Genomic DNA, 20159 nt, shown 5'->3' with positions numbered 1-20159 from the left:
TTGGTGAGCTGTTTCACTGAATCCAACCCCAAACACAAAGACTGTGTTTGGCCAGATTTTGTACAAAATGATGTCACACTCATTCATTCTTTGATTTTACTCGAAGAACATTGGGTCCTTTAGGTTTTCAGTGTCATGAAGACCTGGAATTCTAACAGTATTAAAATAAAGATGCTTTCACTTAATTTTCTATGCTTCAGAAGCATCAGAGTGAAAGTCTGAGTGACAGATCAGTGGAAAAATACATCCTTTATATTAATATCATGAAGCTCAGTGGCAAACAAAACAATTGATTGACATTTCACTGACTCCAATTTGCTTGAGCAACACAGGTTTCCGATGTTACAGACTCTCGGGTAATTACCACAAGTTAAAAAAAAAAAAAAAAAAAAACATTTTAATGAAGGTGCTAATTAGCTAGGAAAAGGACAAGGATAAAATGAAATGCTAGAGTTTAGAAACAGGTCACAGGTCTGATCCAAAATTCAAACTTTCATGTAAATTGGTTGATCTTTCCCAGCAAGGTGTTACGTCTAGATGACAGCAAATTTTGTAACACCACATTGGAAAAGATAATCGAGACTCATTTTTTTGTTGTGTTTGCCTGTGCAAGTATTAGTCATCTTGCATATTGGTGGTCTTTTATGCATGTCTTTTTCAAAGTCTACATGACAAATGTCATTTTATCATCTGCCAGAGGAAAATGGTAACTCCAAGAATTAAGAAAAGCAACAACACACATCTTTTCAACAAGCTTTAAAATGTATGCCAAAGATAAAACAAAGAAACCAGAAATACTGCATAATAATAATCATTATTATTATTAGCATTGTTATTTTAGTATTATTTATATACTATTATAGTATTTATTAATACTTTCAATTAGCTTTTTTTATTATTTTATCCTTATTTATACAATATTAGTTTTCATCTTCTATTAATTTTAGTGCTTTTGTTTTGTGCTTTTCTCTTTTTTTATTATTTTTTTTTTATATTTAGCTTTGATTTACTTTTTATTTCTGCTTTATTTTCTGTTGTAACAAACTGTAATTTCTAATTTTAATTTAAGTTTAAGTTTTTCATCTAATATTTATATTTTATTTTATCCAATTACCAAAAACATTTTTTATTTGTTTTAGTTTACAATAACACAACAAGATTAATGTCAGTTTTATTAACACTGAGCAACCAGCCAAACAATAAACCAGACTAAAAGAGTAAACAGAGACAGGAAACGCAGTTGTCCTGATGTTTGACTGACCTTTAGGTGAGCCGACAGGAGCTTCACTGTGTGACTTCACCAGTCTGTTATCACTGAGCGGAAGAGCCTCTGAACTGAACGACAGATCTGTTGTCGTCTCTGCCCCTTCCTCTCTCTCCTCCTCTTCTTCCGGCTCTTCCTCCTCTACCTCGTGCGCTTCCTCACCGTCTTTTTCATCAGGCTCAGTCATCTTGTCCATTTGCTGCTGTCTTCTTTCCTGCAGCTTGCTGTGGTTTTCTATCACCTTATTGGCTGTCTCCATGACGACCTCGATGTTGAGATTTTGGGCTGCCATAGCGAGAAGTTCATCGTCATCATCTCCCACATCCCAGGCGTCACTGGTGATGCTCTCAAACTCTTGGAAGGTGGTGGCTTTCTTTGGTTTTCCTGGTGTAGTGGTAGACGGAGGCTTGTTTCCTGCTTTTATCAGACTGCAACAACAACAAAAAAGTGACTTTTGTTGATATATGAAGAAGATGCTGTTCCACATATAATGTTAAATAAGACCCCTGCATGTGGGAACAGACAACTCATAAAGAACAGGGAAATTGTTCTGGTTTCTCTGACTCCCACTGGTAGTTGCCACATCTGTTGTTCAAGGTGAACTATCCAAACTATCCATGAAAACTAATGAATAAATTACAAATAGCAAAACATGGTGCTTTAATTATATAAATTCAAATCTATTTTTGAGTGTGCACATTCAGGTTAAATTGATGCACAATGAGCTGCCACTCAAAACCAGATTTCCCAAGCAAAGAGAATGATTGTATTGCTCATATTCTAAATTACATTACAGTTTGGGATCAGTTTCAATAAGAAAATGAGATACAATGCTTAGTCTGTACTTTTCAAATTGATGTTGTATTCTCACTATAGCTGGTTAACCTAAAAATCATATTTCCACTACCAGTCTGGTTCTCATTCAAAACGTACAAAGGCAGCTGTTTTTGGTCTAGTTCAGGCACGCTGTTTCGCGTGGCACTTTAATGGGCAGGGTTTGCTGACTCATTGTAGCAACATCTGTGGTTGTGACAAAGAAAACAGCAACAAGTGTGACCTGACAAGTATGATCACTGATTTTCCACTTTTAATGATATGGAAAGTCAACACATACCCTATTCATATTCTTAAATCACGTTTCTGGCTTTATTGTGAATGATTAATCTGTGCATGTTATATAAAAGGGGAAAAATGTTATCTTTAATCAAACTGACATAACTTGCTCTTCCTCTGAAAAGACATTCCTTTTACGGTGACATTACTTAAGCTGTGTTTACACACACACACACACACATCTATATCTATATTATCTACATGTGTGTGTGTTTGGTTACACTTTATTTTAAGGTGTCTTTGATACACTGTAATTATACACTTAAGTACTGAGTATTATAACTACATGTACTTACTGTAGGTTTAGGATTAGGGTTTGGTTAAGGGTTAGTTGCATGTAATTATTTATAATTTATAGTTATTACAATAGTAACTACATGTAACAATGACACTAAAATAAAGTGTTACCGTGTGTTTATGTACCACTATATATATATATATATACATATATATATATATTATATATATATACATATATATATATATATAGGGATTGGACAATGAAACTGAAACACCCAGTTTTAGACCACAATAATTCATTAGTATGGTGTAGGGCCTCCTTTTTTTGGCCAGTACAGCATCAATTCATCTTGGGAATGATAGATGATTAATGAACGGTGGCCAGTTTACTATGTGATGTTGGGTGAGGAAAACGTTTTCTGACTCGTTCCTCCAAAATATCCCAAAGTGGTTCAAAAATATTTAGATCTGGTGGCTGTGCAGGCCATGGGAGATGTTCAACTTCACTTTCATGTTCATCAAACCATTCTGTCACAAGTCTTTATAAAAAGCCATTATACGTGCATTTTATAAGATATTATAAAAGATATCTTTTATAATAGCTTATAAAATGCACGTATAATGGCTTTTATGATGTTTAGCTTTGCTCAAAAGAGCATATTCAAGATAGAAGAGAATCTATTTTTATTCTTTTTCATGCTTTCGCTTTCATTCTTTTGAAGTCAGTTCTGGTTGCAACCTATTTTACTTCCTTAGTTTCACATACTCTCTCTATATATCTATATATGCAGTGTGTGTGTACGTACATATATATATATATATATATATATATATATATATATATATATATATATACACATATAAAAACAGAAAACCACCAAATACTTAATTTCTTTTAAATATAGCCAAAGACTATAGAATAACAGTCTTAAAGGGACTTTGATATAGCTGCACTTACTTGGCATGTAGCAGAGGGTCAAACGGGGGATGTTGGGCTCCATAAACATGCTGGATACTGTAAAAAAGAAAAAGCATTATGATGCATGTTTCTAAGAAAAATCTGTCTCTATTTTTAACTCCCACCATTATATATATGATCTGGAAACCGGTTTGACAAGTCAAGTAATGAAGCAATTCTTGAATTCTAAAAAACACAACTATTCTTCATTTAAAAGAGTTATTAATTTAATTTGTCACCGTTATATCTATATTATATATACTGCATTAATTACTAAGTTTTAGAAAGTTGCTGTCATCATCACCAATAAAAATGCACCACTGTACCATGTAAATAAATATCATGGCACTGTATGTGAATACAGTAATCATCCAGTACCAAGTACCATGGTTTATATCAAAATACTACTACTAACGTAGTATTACAATCATTGCATCAATCTGTACTAATCTGTGAGAGTTGTCAAAAGAGGGGCCCAGCAGCACATAGCTAACAGGCTAACTCATGAACTAGACTATTAACACAGAGCTTTAATCAGTATAACAGATATTATCACCATATATACATTGATCAGACGGCAGATGTCAGTGCTAGAAAAATATAATCATGATCAATATAAACTTAATACATCATTGACATCAATCCAAACATGGAAGTGTACAGCTAGCACACATCCCATCAGTTAAAGACAGCCTTTAAAAGATCAGATTTAAATGACACATGTCATTCTAAGTTTTTGGAGCTCCTCTGGTGAGATCTAGCGTTGACAGATATTGTTTCGATTAGCTGCATCTCTAATTTTACACATATGAATACACACACACATAGCTAACACATAGACATTAGCATGAACACGTCACTCACTTCCCAGGAACCTTGGCTGTGTTTCTCTTCCAGAACTGTTTTTTGTTGCCGTCACCTGACATCTTTTGGCTTCAGAGTACTCGCTCATAAATTAATTTAGAGGAAAATGCTGATAAGTTGTGCAAATTGTGCACGAAGAGTTTATTTACACCTCAATTTCTCTTCGCAAACTCAGAGAGCCGCCATGTTGGTACCGCCCTCTGCACATAAACGCAGCTGTGATTGGCTAAGGGGTCTCATGAGTGGCTGCTGAACAGCTAATCACAAGTGGACATTTCTACATGTCTTCTTAAGTTCCCTCTGTTAAAATTGTTGATGTTTTCTGTAAGGGAATTTATAATATCTAAATATAAAATACACGAGCATGTAAGTAATAAAATAAAAATTGAACCAAAAAAATTTTGAATGATTAAAAAATTCTAAAGAGTATTGAATAACAATATTATTACATATTTCATAACTTATTGTTTGGGTAAAAGAAGAAGAAGAAGAAGAAGAAGAAAATGTGTCGCATTTGTCGCTTTTTTCTCCATATGATGAAAATGAAAGAGGACTGATGTAGTGAAATAGTTTAATGAAATAGTGTGACATGAAATGTAAGTAGTTCAGTAAATTTGGAACGATTCATCAGAAAAAAATATATTTATTTGTTCTTTGTTTTTTGCTAGTCACAATGCTTAATCTGGAAATTACTGGAACCAAAACCACCTCCTATACCACTACTTTAGAGAATGGAGAAGCAAAACTTCTTTGCTTCTTCATGTCAATGAATTTTGTTGAAGTAATCTTTGCACTTACAAGGAGTCTGCCGTGGTGATAGCTAATCCCAAGAACATTAGCTATATGTCTAAGATTTACAGTATGAAAGTTTAATACGCAAAATATAAGATGGAAAGAAACTCTACTTCTGTACTAGACATTTTTTATGTATTTATAACATAATTTAAACATAATGTATGTTAAATAAACTTAAATATAGCATTTAATATAACGTCCGAGTGGAATAATATTTTATATATAATATATCTTTGTAAATAAACCAGTTATAACAGTACTGCAAAAAGTATGTCAATCACCCACATCGCACCTCCTACAATAGGATTATATGTGACGCATATCTCTCTGGCTCCTCCTACTTTATCAGGAAAGAGAAAACCGCTATGTAGCCAAACTGCTTAGGAGAAAACGAGCACTATTGTAGCGATTGTAGTATTTTTATAATAATTTAAAGCGTCGTCTGGTATAGTATAACCCCGTTTTGAAGATGAAAGTGAGATAACTAATGTGTATTTGTTGTTAAGAGCAGAAATGGAGAAGCAGCCGCGTCTGTTGTGTTCTGAGCTGTGTGTTCAGCGCAGACTGTATGAGGTCACATTAAACTGCGCGATTCTCGCGTGGAAAGACATACAAATCGCCAAAAAACACACCGGACGCGCCATATATGGAGCTGTCAAAGCTGGTGAGTTACATATCTAATACAATAATAACATTATAACAGATGTACAGTGGGTTTCGCTGCTGTTGTTTGTTCTAGTGGTGTGAGTGTGTGTCTCAAAGCAGACAGAGCTGCCTACGTAGTAGACCGCAGTTTTGGGCATACACTGCAGAGAATCATTGAACGCAGCATTTTGGGCCAGCTAACTATGATGCCCCAAATGACACTGACCCGAAAACTTCTTTAAAACGCAGCTTACTGAGAATGTGTACTCTATAGGTTTTCAAACTGGGGTCTGGGGACCAAGTGAGTACTAGGGGCTTGTGTAAAAGTTTAGAGAAAAACATGTAAATAATAATAATAAAAAATAAAATAAAATGTTTATGATGCCCCAAAATACTGCTGACTAAGTACTTCTATAGGATGCCCAAAAATGCTGCTGACTCTAAAAATGTCTGTGGGGACCAGAAGGATGCTGATTGGAAGACGTCTATGATGCCCAAAAGCACTGCTGACCTAGAACCCGGCTTTGATGCAAACACTACTGACTCAGCAAGCATGTGGCTTTAATGCCTAAAACTGCTGCTGAATTGGAACACCTCTGTGATGCCCAGAAACATTGGTGATTTGGAACATATACAGACTGCCTGTAAACACTACTGAATCAATACACAGAAATAATACCCTGTCGTATGATGCACAGAAATGCAGCTGATTCAGAGCAGGTCTATGATGCCCAAAACACTACTGACTTGGAAAATGTTTGTGATGCCATAAATCTCTGCTGGCTCAGAATGCATCTATGACACCCTAAATTTGCTGTGTTTACATATGTATGATGCTGCTTACTAGTAACTTGTCCACAAGGCCAAAACATGCTGTGTTCTATTCAAACACATATGATGTCCTGAAGTTCTGTCTACTAGGTAGGCAGTTTACTTGGGTTTAAATTGCAGACATTATTTCCTCATTAATCAAGATTCTTGAAACAATCCATTTTCAGTCTAGTTTCAGTTCATTAACAGAAAATCTGTGATAAACATTTATATGGGTTAAAGGTGCAATATGTAAGATTTTTGCAGTAAAATATCCAAAAACCACTAGGCCAGTGTTACATATTTTGTTCACTTAGGTACTTACAATATCCCAAATGTTTGCAACTATTTGTAAATCGTGAGAAAATTGCAATTTTAACCAAGGCTCCGAGACGTGTGAGGAGTTGCCTGTCAATTGCGTCATACCCGCGTTACCCTCGGTTTCCGGTTTTATTTTGTAGAAACCATGGAAACACCAAAGATGCTTTAATATTTACATGTTTTAATAGGCAAGGGAACAGCTGTTTTGATATATTTATAGACAGAAAACTAATTGTTATATAGCTCAACACGTTTAGTCTTATTGTTTAAATCTAATTTTCTTGATTTTTTCCGAGTACCATGCTTTACCATGCTTTACCAATATATTATAGCACTTTATACAATAGATTGCTTAAAATCAAACAGTGTCAGTGTCTCAATTCATCAGAAGTACAACTTTGTTTTCTACTATAAATCAGCACTCCAGTGTTCATGTTTTCACTCGTGGGCGTTTGACTTCCACGGACACGTGAGGAGAAATAAACTAGAAAAGATTTTCCATGTGAAAGAAGGCGGAGCCTCTGCGCACACCTACCTTATGTAATGGTCACGGACCAATGGTAGTACGAAGGTGTTTACCAGCCGAAGCGAATTTTTCTGGAAAGTTCGCTTTGGCAAGCTGTTTCGAACTTCCAAATCGAACTCCAAACGAATTTCATTTCGTCCTGATTTTGTACAAAATGACGTGACATCGTGACATTCTTCGATTTCATTTGAAGTATATCGGGGCCGCACCGATCTCAAATCGTAAATATCCAACATGTTGAATATTTATGATCAGAAATTCTGTTGCGTGGGGGGAAACCAGAGGACAAATATGCATAAACTCTAGATTGTCACATAGAGCTGCACGATTAATCGTAAAAAGATCGCGATCTCGGTTCAAGCACCCACGCAATCCTACTTTATTAATGACAATGATTCTCCCGCGTCTATTAAACCTTTGACAAAATCATACCGGAACGTTCAAATCTGTGTTCGTGCTGCCAGAGAGAGACGTTTTGAATCACACATTAGTTATTTCTGTGTTACAAATATTCACATTATCACAGAAGTACTGAGATGTAAGTTTTAAGTTAGTATTTAAACACCGATATCTACGATAGCGATCAAAATAGAGCAAACTACCTTTTGAAACAAACTTGGCATGTCAAATAACGGTTGTATCAATTACATCTAATTCCACTAGGAGGCGACAACTGACTGTTAAAAAATGTATTTGTCATTGAATCGTTCATTCAAAAGATTTGTTCAAAAACATTGATTCATCCAGCAATGAAACAAGTATTTATTAATGAGTCATTGAATTTATTCAAAACCATTTTTTAAATAATTCATTCAAACATTTTCCAGCAATTAAAGTCAGCAATTTATATTTTGTCAGAACCTCTAGTAAATTACATGTTATTTTGTTGTATATTCAGAATCGTGGGAGTATTGTGATCTCTATTTGAAACCAAAAAATCGTGATTCTCATTTTATCCAGAATCGTGCAGCTCTATTGTCACATGGAACGAAACAATGCCAAATCAGAAAGCGCGCTGACGGAAGACGGAACACGTCCGCCATGTTTGACCGTGAGAGATTTTGTGAGATTTCTCGTGTTCACAGTTGGGACTCTGGTTGTGAATGGAATCTGTTAGTGTGTGGTGTGCTGTCTTGGTCACATCGTGGCACTTCACACACTATGGGAACAAAACTGTTAAATCTATGATTTTTTTTATTATGTTTGTGGTCTCTCACATTTTGAAAATCTGATAAGATTTTAAAGATCTTTTAGTGGCGCAAAATGGCGACTACCATATAAGGGGACCGGCGGTGTCTGTAGATAGAAATGGCTAATTCTAAGGTAATAAAAACATAACGGTTCATTATGTAATGTCTTTATACACCACTGAAAATGTAGTTGTATATTCTATTGCATTTCTGTCAATAGATCCTCCTAAATATTACACACTGGACCTTTAAGAATAGAACACCAAGACCAAGAGAATAGACAATATTGCATGTAATCTGGAAGCAATCACATCAAGCTGATTTGTCTCTGCTGATTCTGCAACCAATGAGATTGCTTGCTAGTGTTTGCTGTAAGATAGTCTTGCAGCAGGTCCTCTGAACCCCTCCACCTCCCCCAGCTCCACCTGCCTAGATCTGCTACGGGATTTATGTATGTCTATTTATGCAGCAGCAGCATATCTTACATGGTCACAGCAGTATGTCTGTGTATCTATTAGCAGTAGAAAGTCCATACTTGCATCATGTGAATAAACAAGTTTTTCTTTACAGAAGAGGTTTGCTGTCCCACTTTATATTAGGTGTCTTTAATTTTACTTGCGTAAAAACAAAAATGTTTGGTAAAATGTTCTTTTTGTGTTTATGTTGTATTATAAAACACTTTTGCTAATTACAGATGTATTTTTTTTTTAAATATAAGTGCAACCTAAAAAATGCTTGTATCTTTTATCAAATGAAAAAAGGGCAATTTATCAAATTATTAATTTGAATGTTAGCACAAATAGTTATATACTCTTCCTAATATAAAGTGGGTTCAGTTTTTCTTTCCAGAAAATCAATGGCTGGTTAAGTTTGACAGCAATAACATCAGATTCACTAACAGTGAAGTTAAAGAGTTTGCGATGTATTCTCAGACTGTGCTGGAAGGTCAGAGAGGTCACCGATAATGTAGAGGAATTGGATTGTGTGTTTCCTCCTGTCTGCTGCACACACTCTACTGTCCTGTCATCTTATTGCTGCTGGGTTATGCCTGGGATTGTTAATGAATCTTTAGATGTCTGTCATGAATTGTCATATATTAACCTTCAGGTTTGTGTTGTTAATCAGTTATTTGTTTGACATTGTTTTCTGAAAATCACTCTCTTTCATCATGAAACATACATATAACACGGGGAAATTCCTAGATTTTTCAGAAGAACATCATGGTCAATAGAGTGACCACAAATTATATGGTCTGGTCAGTGCATGTAGTGGGACACAAACTTTCCAGATTACTCTGTAAAATGTTAGACAGTTAAAGTTTCAAACCCTGTAATCCAAAAAGCAAAGACATGCTACAGTTCACCTTCTGCTCTTAGAAAGAAATTTTGGGAAGCATTTTATTTTACAGTATGTTCCCCATGTACATACTATGTACTTTATAGCAATTACAATAACTGGGTTATAACTAGGTACTGACCCTGAACCTATCCCTAAACCTAACCTTAAAGGGATAGTTCATCCCATGATTTACTCACCCTCAGTCCATCCTAGGTGTATCTTCTTTCAAACGGACACAATCAAGAGTTATATTTAAAAATATATTGGCTCTTCCAAGCTCTTCCCAGGTAGCTCTTTCACACTGTTGATACTCTACTCAAAGTTGATGGTGCTAATTCTCAGACTGCATCAGTTATACAATGATTTCCTCAAATTTTTTAGTGCTAAAATTGCCAGTGTCCGCAAACAAATAACTTGCTCCTCTGGTCCACTTGCTTCAGCAGTTAATTTAATGTCAAGTTTTTCTGGTGGTACTCTGTCCAAATTCTGATTCACTCAGTGAGCATGTATCTCGTATGAAAGCTAACACTTACATACTTGATCCCTTGCTATCTAGTTTATTTAAATCCTATTTTGGCTTTTTGTGTCCTACTGTTTTTTTTTTTGTTTTGTTTTGTTTGTTTGTTTTTTGTTTTTTTCAATTATAAATGACTCTTTGTTAACTGGTGTTGTGCCAGCAGCACTTAAAACTGCTGCTATCACTCCTGTTATAAAAAAGCAAAATACTTATTTGAACAACTGTGGCAATTTTCATCCAATTTCAAATCTTCCATTCTTGGCAAAAAATTTAGAGGGTGTTGTGGCTTCCCAATTACAAAATCATTTAACTAGTAATAACCTTTTTGAGCCCCATCAGTCTGGGTTTCGGAAATTGCACAGTACTGTGACGGCCTTTGTTAAAGTCACTAACGACTTGTTATTAGCATCCAACTCTGGTTCTGTGTCAATCCTTGATCTCTTGGACCTGAGTGCAGCTTTTGATACCATCGATCACTCGCTTTGGTGTAACGGAGACTGCTCTGGAGTCTGGACTGGTTCAGATCCTACTTTTCCGATCGCAGTTTTGATGGATGGCCACAGATCAGAGGTTGGTTCTGTTAGTACTGGTGTCCCCCAGGGCTCAATTCTTGGTCCTTAGCTTTTTAGCATCTATATTTACACACTCAGTGAATTATTAAAGGGTTAGTTCACCCAAAAATGAAAATAATGTCATTTATTACTCACCCTCATGTCATTCTACACCTGTAAGACCTTCGTTCATCTTAGGAACACAAATTAAGATATTTTTGATGAAATCCAGTGGCTCAGTTAGGCCACTATTGAGAGCAAAGCCACCGAACCTATCAAGATCCATAAAGGTACTAAAAACATATTTAGAACAGTTCATGTGAGTTCAGTGGTTCTACTTTAATATTATAAAGCAACGAGAATACTTTTTGTGCTCCAAAAAAACAAAATAACGACTTTTCAACAATATCTCGTGATGGCCGATTTCAAAACACTGCTTCTGAGCTTTACAAATCTTTTGTTTCGAATCAGTGATTCGGATCTCCTATCAAACAGCTAAACTGCTGAAATCATGTGACTTTGGCTCTTCGAACCACTGATTTGATTCGTAAAGCTCCGAAGCAGTGATTTAAAATCGGCCATCACTAGATATTGTTTAAAAGTCATTATTTTGTTTTTTGACTCCAGGGGGTTAATAAAGTGATGGGTTTTTGTAAGAAAAATATCCATATTTAAAACTTTATTAACTATAATAACTAGCTTTCGGTAGATGGCTGTACGCATCAATTTGCGGCGGAAGAGTAACCTCTGACCCAACGTACGACGTAATGACGAACGCGTAAGCTCAGAGAACAGGGCAAAACAAAACACCGGTCACGATTAGAAGTCTAAAACGAGAAATTTTAAAGAGAAATGTTGGAGGATTTCGATATAAGAGAAGAGGAGCTTTAGTTTGTTGCCCAGCCCTGTTTGTCTGAACCGTGAGAGGCGTCTAAGCTTACGATACTCCTACACCGACGTCATACAGTTACTCTTGTGGTCGACTTGCGCAGTATGCGTACTAGGCTTGCTGCGATAGTCACCATTCAAGCAATTGCCACTCCCAAATTGACGCTAAGCGAAAGGACGGCCGCACGGGCATTCATAACAGTGCGTGTCTACTGGCACGGACCGTTTTCAGTTCATTCCTATGGAAGCTCAACTTCCATAGGAATTAATTGAAAACACTCTCTCTGCTCCACACAGTTATGAATACCCATGCACATTTTACTTTCGAATTAGCGATTTAAAAGTGAGGTGCAAAAGAGGGAATGCCCCCAATCCTGGTGATACCAGTATTACTGGTGTTATCACGTGTTAATTAACCGGTCTGTACATTTTCTCACCATCACAACCGTAATATGTAATATGCCGTCTGTAATAACCCTAATATGCCGTCTGCCAGAAGCTAGTTATTTTAGTTCATAAAGTTTTAAATATGGATATTTTTCTTACAAAAACCCATCGCTTTGCTTCAGAAGGGATTTATTAACCCCCTGGAGCCGTATGGATTATTTTTATGATGGATGGATGGATGCATTTGTTGTGCTTCAAAATCACGCCCCTCATTCACTCCCATTATAAAGCTTGGAAGAGCCAGGATATTTTTAAATATATATCTGAAATACACCAAGGATGGCTTGAGGGTGAGTAAATCATGGGTCAATTTTCATTTTTGGCTGAACTAACCCTTTAACCCATGTAGTTACCTTATACTACCAGTGTATGTACACACACTGTAAAATAGTGTAACCAAAATTTGAGTTTTTATTGTTTCCCAACCTCTTTTGCTGGTTATATAAAACATAAATATCTCATGTAATGAAACAAATTGTGTGATGCTTGTCCATCATGTTTTGGGCCTATAGGTTTGGCTAACACTACATGTATCACCCATTACATATGAACTATTATCACAGTCAATGGTTGCTTAAAGACCCACCATAAATTAATTTAATTTAAATTAACAAATCGCTAATAGTAAAGAATAAAGCTTACACAATCATAACATAACCTTGCAATTGAAATGCAAACACTGAACCTCCTCCAAACGGTGTCTTTTCATTTGATTGTGCATTTTCAAATTGGATAACTGTTAAATGGCAGATGAACTAACTGGCCATTTCATTTGATAATCATAATCATTGATAATCATCCGGGATCTTGACATATATGATTGCTGTGAACTGTTGCTATGTAAGAATCATACAGGTTTGTAATAACTTCAGTGTAAGTGGATGAAATCTTGCATAAAAAGACATTGAGCCTTTTGACCTTTGGAACGTGTTTAAAGCTGTCCCTGTTAAAGAGCCATAAACTCCACGTAAATAATGAGTCCAAACCTAATCCAGTTTTTGAAATGGTTTCACCTAAGCAAGACCTTTGCTCATGACATGGATACATAATACTACTGTATGCTGAGGAGAAGTTGAGAACTGGGTGACCTACAGTACTAAGATCCATTACACAAAGCCGGCTTTTATTTAAAGGTCTTGATGGATGTTCTCCTCAGGGCCGTGACACATATGAAATGAAGTTTCCACCCTGCTTAAGGTAGTTCAATGCGCCCTGTCATAGTTTAATTAAAGGATTTCACATGAACAAAACTATTGCTCACGAGAGGTGAGAGCGATTCCAGTTGCCTAAATTATATTTTTTGTCATCAGTACCCAAATATATTTGTTTTTTTGTTTTGTTTTGTTTTTTTGTTGTTGTTTTTTTTTGCTTTTTGTTTTGTGTTTTGCTTTTTGTTTTGTGTTTTGCTTTTAGTTTTGTTTTGCTTTTTTTGCTTTTTATTTTGTGTTTTGCTTTTTATTTTGTGTTTTGCCTTTTGTTTTGTTTTGTTTGGTTTTGCTTTTTTGTTGTTTTTTTTGTTTGTTTTGTTTTGTCTCCAAAATTTAGTTTCTGGAGAAAAACATCGTCAGTGTGACTTGTCAGCATTGACTGTCTAGTGTTGTCCGTCAGCCATGTAATCTAAACCCTTTCACCATGAGTTAGTTTTCTCAGAATGCACGTAACTGAAGTAGTGGGGACACAAAAGACATTATTTGCAGAGGGCCCTTTCATACTAAACAAATGTTTGGTTTTGCCGGAAAGGTCATGTTGGATGAATGAATGGTGCGTTATGCCATTCAAACATTGTGCTTCAGAACTTTGCGAGAAGGGAATAAACGCTTGGTCCCAAAGTCATGTCTCCATGGTAATAGATGCCTGGAAGGATATGAGTAATACTTCGCAACATGATCTGCATCAGGATCCATAAGTAATGCATATGTACTGGGATTGTTGTTCCAAACCGTTGAGGTTTCCGCTAGCCTAGTGCAGCAGTGCTATCAAACATGCAGCCCTCAAGACATTAATCTGTGGCTTGCGTGATGTCATCATTGTGCAATAACCAGCTGCAATAATCAACTGCACTACTGCAATAATCAGTTATGTTTTCTTGCCTTATTAATAACAAACATGCCCGGGAGTTAACTTTATATGCAGTGTAATGGTAGAAATATGTCAGTTAGTAGATATTTGTATCATGTAATCTGTGGTTTTAATTCTCATAAAGATTTTATATTTCTTTATGTAAATTGTTTATACCTAAATTAATTTATTTTCCTTTTTTTTTTTTTTTTTTTTTTTTTTTTAAGCCGTAAAAATAGCTGGCATGGCATAAAACAAATAAATATAGCATGGTATATTTTCTGCATGTTTTCAAAAATCTGACATCAAAAGCTTTAATAAGCTATAATCCATGGTTGATTTTAATGTAAGTGGTTTATTTTATATAATTCACTCATGTATAATTCACTGTTATCAAAAAAATGTCACGATACCATAATGAAAGATTTAGGTCACAATAAAGGTAATATAAAAAAGGGAAAAATAGATAATAGGTCAAAATAATTACTAGAAACTTAGAAGAAATGGATTGAAGTTGTGCTTTATCCACAAAGTTTATTTATAATAGTGCTATAAGATAGCATAATTTTGCTCCCTATTGTTTGGAACATGCCTTAAAAATACTGTCTAGGTAGGTAGCTCACTAGGTTTTGGAACAGAACTATGCACACCAAATCATATTTGACTAAACTCGATTTGTGGAGTCCTGCAGTTCTACATGCCTGCTTGTTTAGTGTGATGATGATAGTCTTATAATGTGTTTGGCAGAGAGAGAGCTGTGATATAATGGTCAAGGACCCCTGGAATGTCAACTATTGTTTAGTGGTATTTCCTCTATCCCTTTAAGTTTACTGCCTCTGTTTAACACAATTTACTAGTTAACATGGAAATGAGAACAATCAATCTGTCTACATTGTTTTTTGATATAATTTAACACAGTGTTTTTGGGAGAATTGTAGTGGAAATGAATGAAATTAGCTGAATAGATTTTAAATGATCAGATCAAGAGAATGTATTTTGTTTTTGTTACAAAATTACAAATTTAAAACTCATTCAATATTCTCAGTATTTAACCAAATTATGCTGTTGACTACTTTCATCAAGCATTCAGTACTGTAATTCAACCCTGATAACAAAGTTATCGTAAATTACCATATAATATGCCAAATTTTGCATACAAACGATTGCAACAAAATATTGTTTATAAATTCTTTATGAAATAAAACAGCACATATATTTAGTATTTTGCTGATAATATAAAAAATGTGGGTGAAAGATTTCCCCCTACAGATCACACCGATTTGCCACATTGACCGACAGAAAGCTTGGTTTGAAAGTGACTTCTGTGTGAGCTATGCTTCATACATTGCGATACTTTTGACAAATAGACAATGGACCTTTGTCTAAGATTTTGCTAATGTGACCCAGTGTTAATTTCGTTGATGAATAATTTTTATCATATTTTTCGTAAACTACATTTTTTCACTGACGATAACGAGATTGCAACTTGATAAAAAACGGTTTGTGATGACTAAAACTATAATATAAATATATTGACCTTTTCACCAATGAATAAATATGAGATGAAAATGTTAGGAAGGGATGATTTGGGAAGAGATTCAATCACAATGAATCCACGTGGTAGGGAGGTTAGATGCGCATTTGAATGGTAACGTACTTTTAATTGTAACAGTGGTTTTCTATATGCAGCTGTGCACACATCCAAAAGCGCGCACACAGAAAGCCAACTCTCACAATGTATAGTATTGAATTGAGTTCTCCTTCGAGTCTTATCGCGCTTGAATGGACAAATACACATAAAAATATATCAAACTGCCCGTTTTGGTGAGTATTTAAACACTTAAACAGGCATTTAAACAACCAGTTATGTCTTAAGTTGAAGTAAACCTTTGGGAGAAAACCATAGGCCTACAGTATTTGGATCCATGCATTAGTTCTTAAAGTGACAGTATCCTAAACCTGCTGCTGTCTTGAATCCTTAAACAACAAAAGATAAAGAGAAAATCACTCACTGCTCTTGACTTTAACTTTAGTAGCTTTAAAAAGGGTTTATACAAGAAAGACTATGCACTGTTATTTTACATTTGATTACTTTATTCGATATCTGGAGGTAGTATAGTACCTGAATACTACTATTACACTGTGTCTACACCAGATACGTTGTGTCGAGCAGTGCCACAACAGCTTGAGGCTGTCTACACTGGACTCGACAAAGCGACCATTGCAAATCTATTTGTTCATGTCAGAATACCCCCTTTTTTTTTTTTTTTAGATATTTGGTCAGTGGATGCTAAAACATGGGCAAAAAAACAAGAATGCATGCAACAAGCATCTAGTGTCCCTTATGAACTCTTTAACTCTATTGCAACACCTTTACATTTCAGCTTTTTCCTCATTAAGTATTCATGCATTATACAATAACTCCCTAATGCAAGTATCATGAAACTTTTATCAGGTTGTTGTTTCCATGTTATGATGCTGTTAAGTGTATGGCAACATCTGGGCATATGAGTGATTTCATTAGGCTGTATAAAAATGAAATACACTTGTTAGCCTATGTCTCATGTAAATGTGTCATGAAGCTTTAATTGAGATAAATCATTACCCTAGCTTTATTTGGGTATTAAGTAAAGTTTCTGAAGCAATACTTTATTTTAATCCACATAACTCTCTGATCTTTTGAATAAGGTCAGACCTCATTAACTTCCTCTCTTAGGGGTTTTCTGGAAAGCCTGTGTTACGTAATAACAAGAGATTGACTCATTTGGGCACAAGCCTTCAGAATGCAAAAACCTCCTTTGCTTAGAGATATTTTCCATAGCACAAAGACAGAGATGATGGAAACTGACATTTACATAGTGTTTTACTGCAGAGCAAACAAAATGAAGCAGTCGACTTCAACAAGAAATCTCAAAACTCAAAAGTCTCTAAAGCTTTTTCTGTAATCAGTTACAATTTCAGGCATTATTTTAAAAATATATATATATCAAACACTGCAGATGTTCGCTTCACTTATAATAATTTACTGAAAGGCATCAATAAAGGGTTAAAGAGGTGTGTACCAGTTCATGTTTACTCAGTGCATTGATTTTGAAATATGACAATTGTAAATTGTTTGTGTTGGGTAATAATCTATTTCAAATGCTAAAAAACTAAATGACTGCTTTAAAGTTTGTAGTCACCAATTTGTTTTTCAAACAGCCTTGTTTTCATTGGCAAAAATTAAATATGACATATACTCTGACTAAGATCCATTGATATAGTTGCAAAGTCAACAATAACTGCTAAATAATATACAGGCTGTTCAATGTTTATTGACTCAATCAATGCATCATGAATCCAATCAATTCATTGTCAGTTCAAAGATTCACACTGTTAATACTTAATTAAAATGGACTTTCACCCAATATTTGTTAGTGTCGTGTGTGTGTGTGTGTGTGGGTGTGTGTATTATTATTATTATTATTATTATTATTATTATATATTATATAATATTTATTTATTTATTTGTCTTTAGCTTAGCAGCATGTCAAAGTTGGAATTAACTGTATTGGAGACAGTATTGTTATTGTTAACTGAAACTAAAACTGTGAAAAATATCATTTTTGTTAACTGAAATAAAGGTGAAATAAAACAAAATATACTATTAGATCAAAAACTTAAAGGGTTAGTTCACCCAAAAATGAAAATTCTGTCTTTAATTACTCACCCTCATGTCGTTCCACATCCATAAGACCTTCGTTCATCTTCGGAACACAAATTAAGATATTTTTGATAAAATGCCTGCATTGACAGCAACTCCCTTTCAAACGCCCAGAAAGATACAAAAGATATATTTAAAACAGTTCATGTGATGGTTCAACCTTAATATTATGAAGTGAATACTTTTTGTGCACCAAAAAAAAAAAAAAAACGACTTTATTCAACAATATCTAGTGATGGGCGATTTCAAAACACCGCTTCATGAAGCTTCGAAGCTTTGCGAATCTTTTGTTTCGAATCAGTGGTTCAGAGCGTGTATCAAACTGCCAAAGTCACGTGAACCATTGAAATTTCGAAACACTTATGATGTAACGAAGACTCGTTTATTGAAATCATGTGACTTTGGCAGTTTGAGATTGTTTAATTCATACTCCGAACCACTGATTCAAAACAGATTCGTAAAGCTTCGAAGCTTCATGAAGTTGTTTTTTTTTTTTTTTTTTGGCGCACAAAAAGTATTCCCGTCTCTTCATAACATTAAGGTTGAGCCACTGTAGTCACATGAACTGTTTTAAATATACCTTTAGTACCTTTCTGGGCGTTTTGAAAGTGTGTAAATTAACTTGATGTCAATGCAGGCCTCACTAAGCCATCGGATTTTATCAAAAATATCTTAATTTGTGTTCTGAAGATGAATAAGGGTCTTACCGGTGTGGAACGACATGAGGATGAGTAATTAATGACAGAATTTTCATTTTTGGGTGAACTAACCCTTTAAACTTTATTAAAAAAAAAAAAAAAAAATTAAAATTAAAATCTATCTATTCAACTAAAATAAGTTGAAGTACAAACTAATAAAACTAAACTGAAATAACAATAAATTAAAGCTATAAAAAAAACTAGTAAATATGAAAAACCACAAAAAAGTTCATAAAACTTAAACTAAGACTAAAATAAAGACTGAAAATATAAAAATAAAAGCTATAAAGCTCTATTTGTTTGATGGAGTTGCTTCCTATGCAGAGTCTTCTAAATCTGTCACTTGTAAGGTTGTGTAACAGGTGTTGTTATGTGTGGTTGTCTTTCATGTTATGTGACCCAATGGCCCTCTATACACAGGTAGTCATTGTGTCCCCGTGTGTGAGATTATAGCCGTTCAGGAAAAGGAAGATGACTCTCCCTGTAAAGACACTGGGAAATGGCAGAAGGTTCCTCAGAGCCCAGCAGACTGCCAGCACGCTTTCACAGGTACACCAGCCTAATCAGACTGTCATCTGCCCCATGATAACAGGGGAATAAGTAGCTTGTTAAGTTTTATCTACTATGCTGTGTGTATTATCAGAATGATTTTGATCATACAGGTCACCTTTTACCTTAAGAATAATGTGGGATTCTCGTTTGTGTTTCTCTGCAGTGTTCTACATAGAGAGGACGAGGCAGCACTGCTGGCGGTGCAGCAATGTGACTTTCCATTGCTCTGAACATTCCCTATGTCTGCTCTGGGTCCAAACTCTTAGGGAGCAACTTGGATTGTTGAGTGCGTAACTAATTTTTGGGTTATTTTTTTATAACAGAAATGTTTACTATTGTAAACTACACATAAACTATAGCAAACAAAATAAGTTATTGTTATAGGTTAGTGATTTTCACATGAATGACGTTGAAGTGTTTATACTATTGAAAATTGTAATAGTTGCTTGGTGTCCATTGTGTAAATTTACTGTAAACACGTTTTTTGTTTATTTATAGACTCTGAGGAGTGAGTTAATTATTACCACACATCTGGTACAGTACATAATTATGGTATATATAAATTATGGACACTAATTGCTTGTTAGCATAGCATAATAAAAATGCCTTTTCTTTCAATTTACCAGATTTTGTTTTAATCTGCCAGCATAGCAGGCATTTTTGTTAGTCACTCTGTTTCTA

At 34.9% G+C, this 20159-nt stretch overlaps 2 protein-coding genes across 4 annotated transcripts in view; one reads left to right on the top strand and one right to left on the bottom strand.

The window, feature by feature from the left end:
• The window catches only part of tbc1d22a (TBC1 domain family, member 22a), a 157957-nt gene extending 153266 nt beyond the window's left edge, over positions 1-4691 (bottom strand). For 2 of the 3 annotated variants that reach the window (XM_051890143.1, XM_051890142.1), the window contains exons 1-3: positions 4440-4690; positions 3576-3632; positions 1262-1692 (exon numbers count right to left, since the gene is read on the bottom strand). In XM_051890143.1, the coding sequence (XP_051746103.1) occupies positions 1262-1692; positions 3576-3632; positions 4440-4501 (550 nt within the window). In that variant the 5' untranslated portion in view covers positions 4502-4690. Of the gene's footprint in view, positions 1-1261; positions 1693-3575; positions 3633-4439 lie in introns of all 3 variants that reach the window. The other variant, XM_051890141.1, reaches the window with a different exon arrangement.
• An 867-nt stretch (positions 4692-5558) lies between these two features.
• cerk (ceramide kinase) overlaps positions 5559-20159 on the top strand; it is a 38680-nt gene continuing 24079 nt past the window's right edge. The window contains exons 1-3 of the mRNA XM_051890144.1: positions 5559-5898; positions 19347-19475; positions 19642-19764. Coding sequence (XP_051746104.1) covers positions 5748-5898; positions 19347-19475; positions 19642-19764 — 403 coding nt within the window. The 5' untranslated portion in view covers positions 5559-5747. The remainder of the gene's footprint in view (positions 5899-19346; positions 19476-19641; positions 19765-20159) is intronic.

The sequence above is a fragment of the Ctenopharyngodon idella genome, chromosome 4 (genome assembly GCF_019924925.1).
Source record: "Ctenopharyngodon idella isolate HZGC_01 chromosome 4, HZGC01, whole genome shotgun sequence".
Lineage (NCBI taxonomy): Eukaryota > Metazoa > Chordata > Actinopteri > Cypriniformes > Xenocyprididae > Ctenopharyngodon > Ctenopharyngodon idella.
Note: the sequence above shows the minus strand (reverse complement) of the source record. Positions and strands in the feature narration are given on the sequence as shown.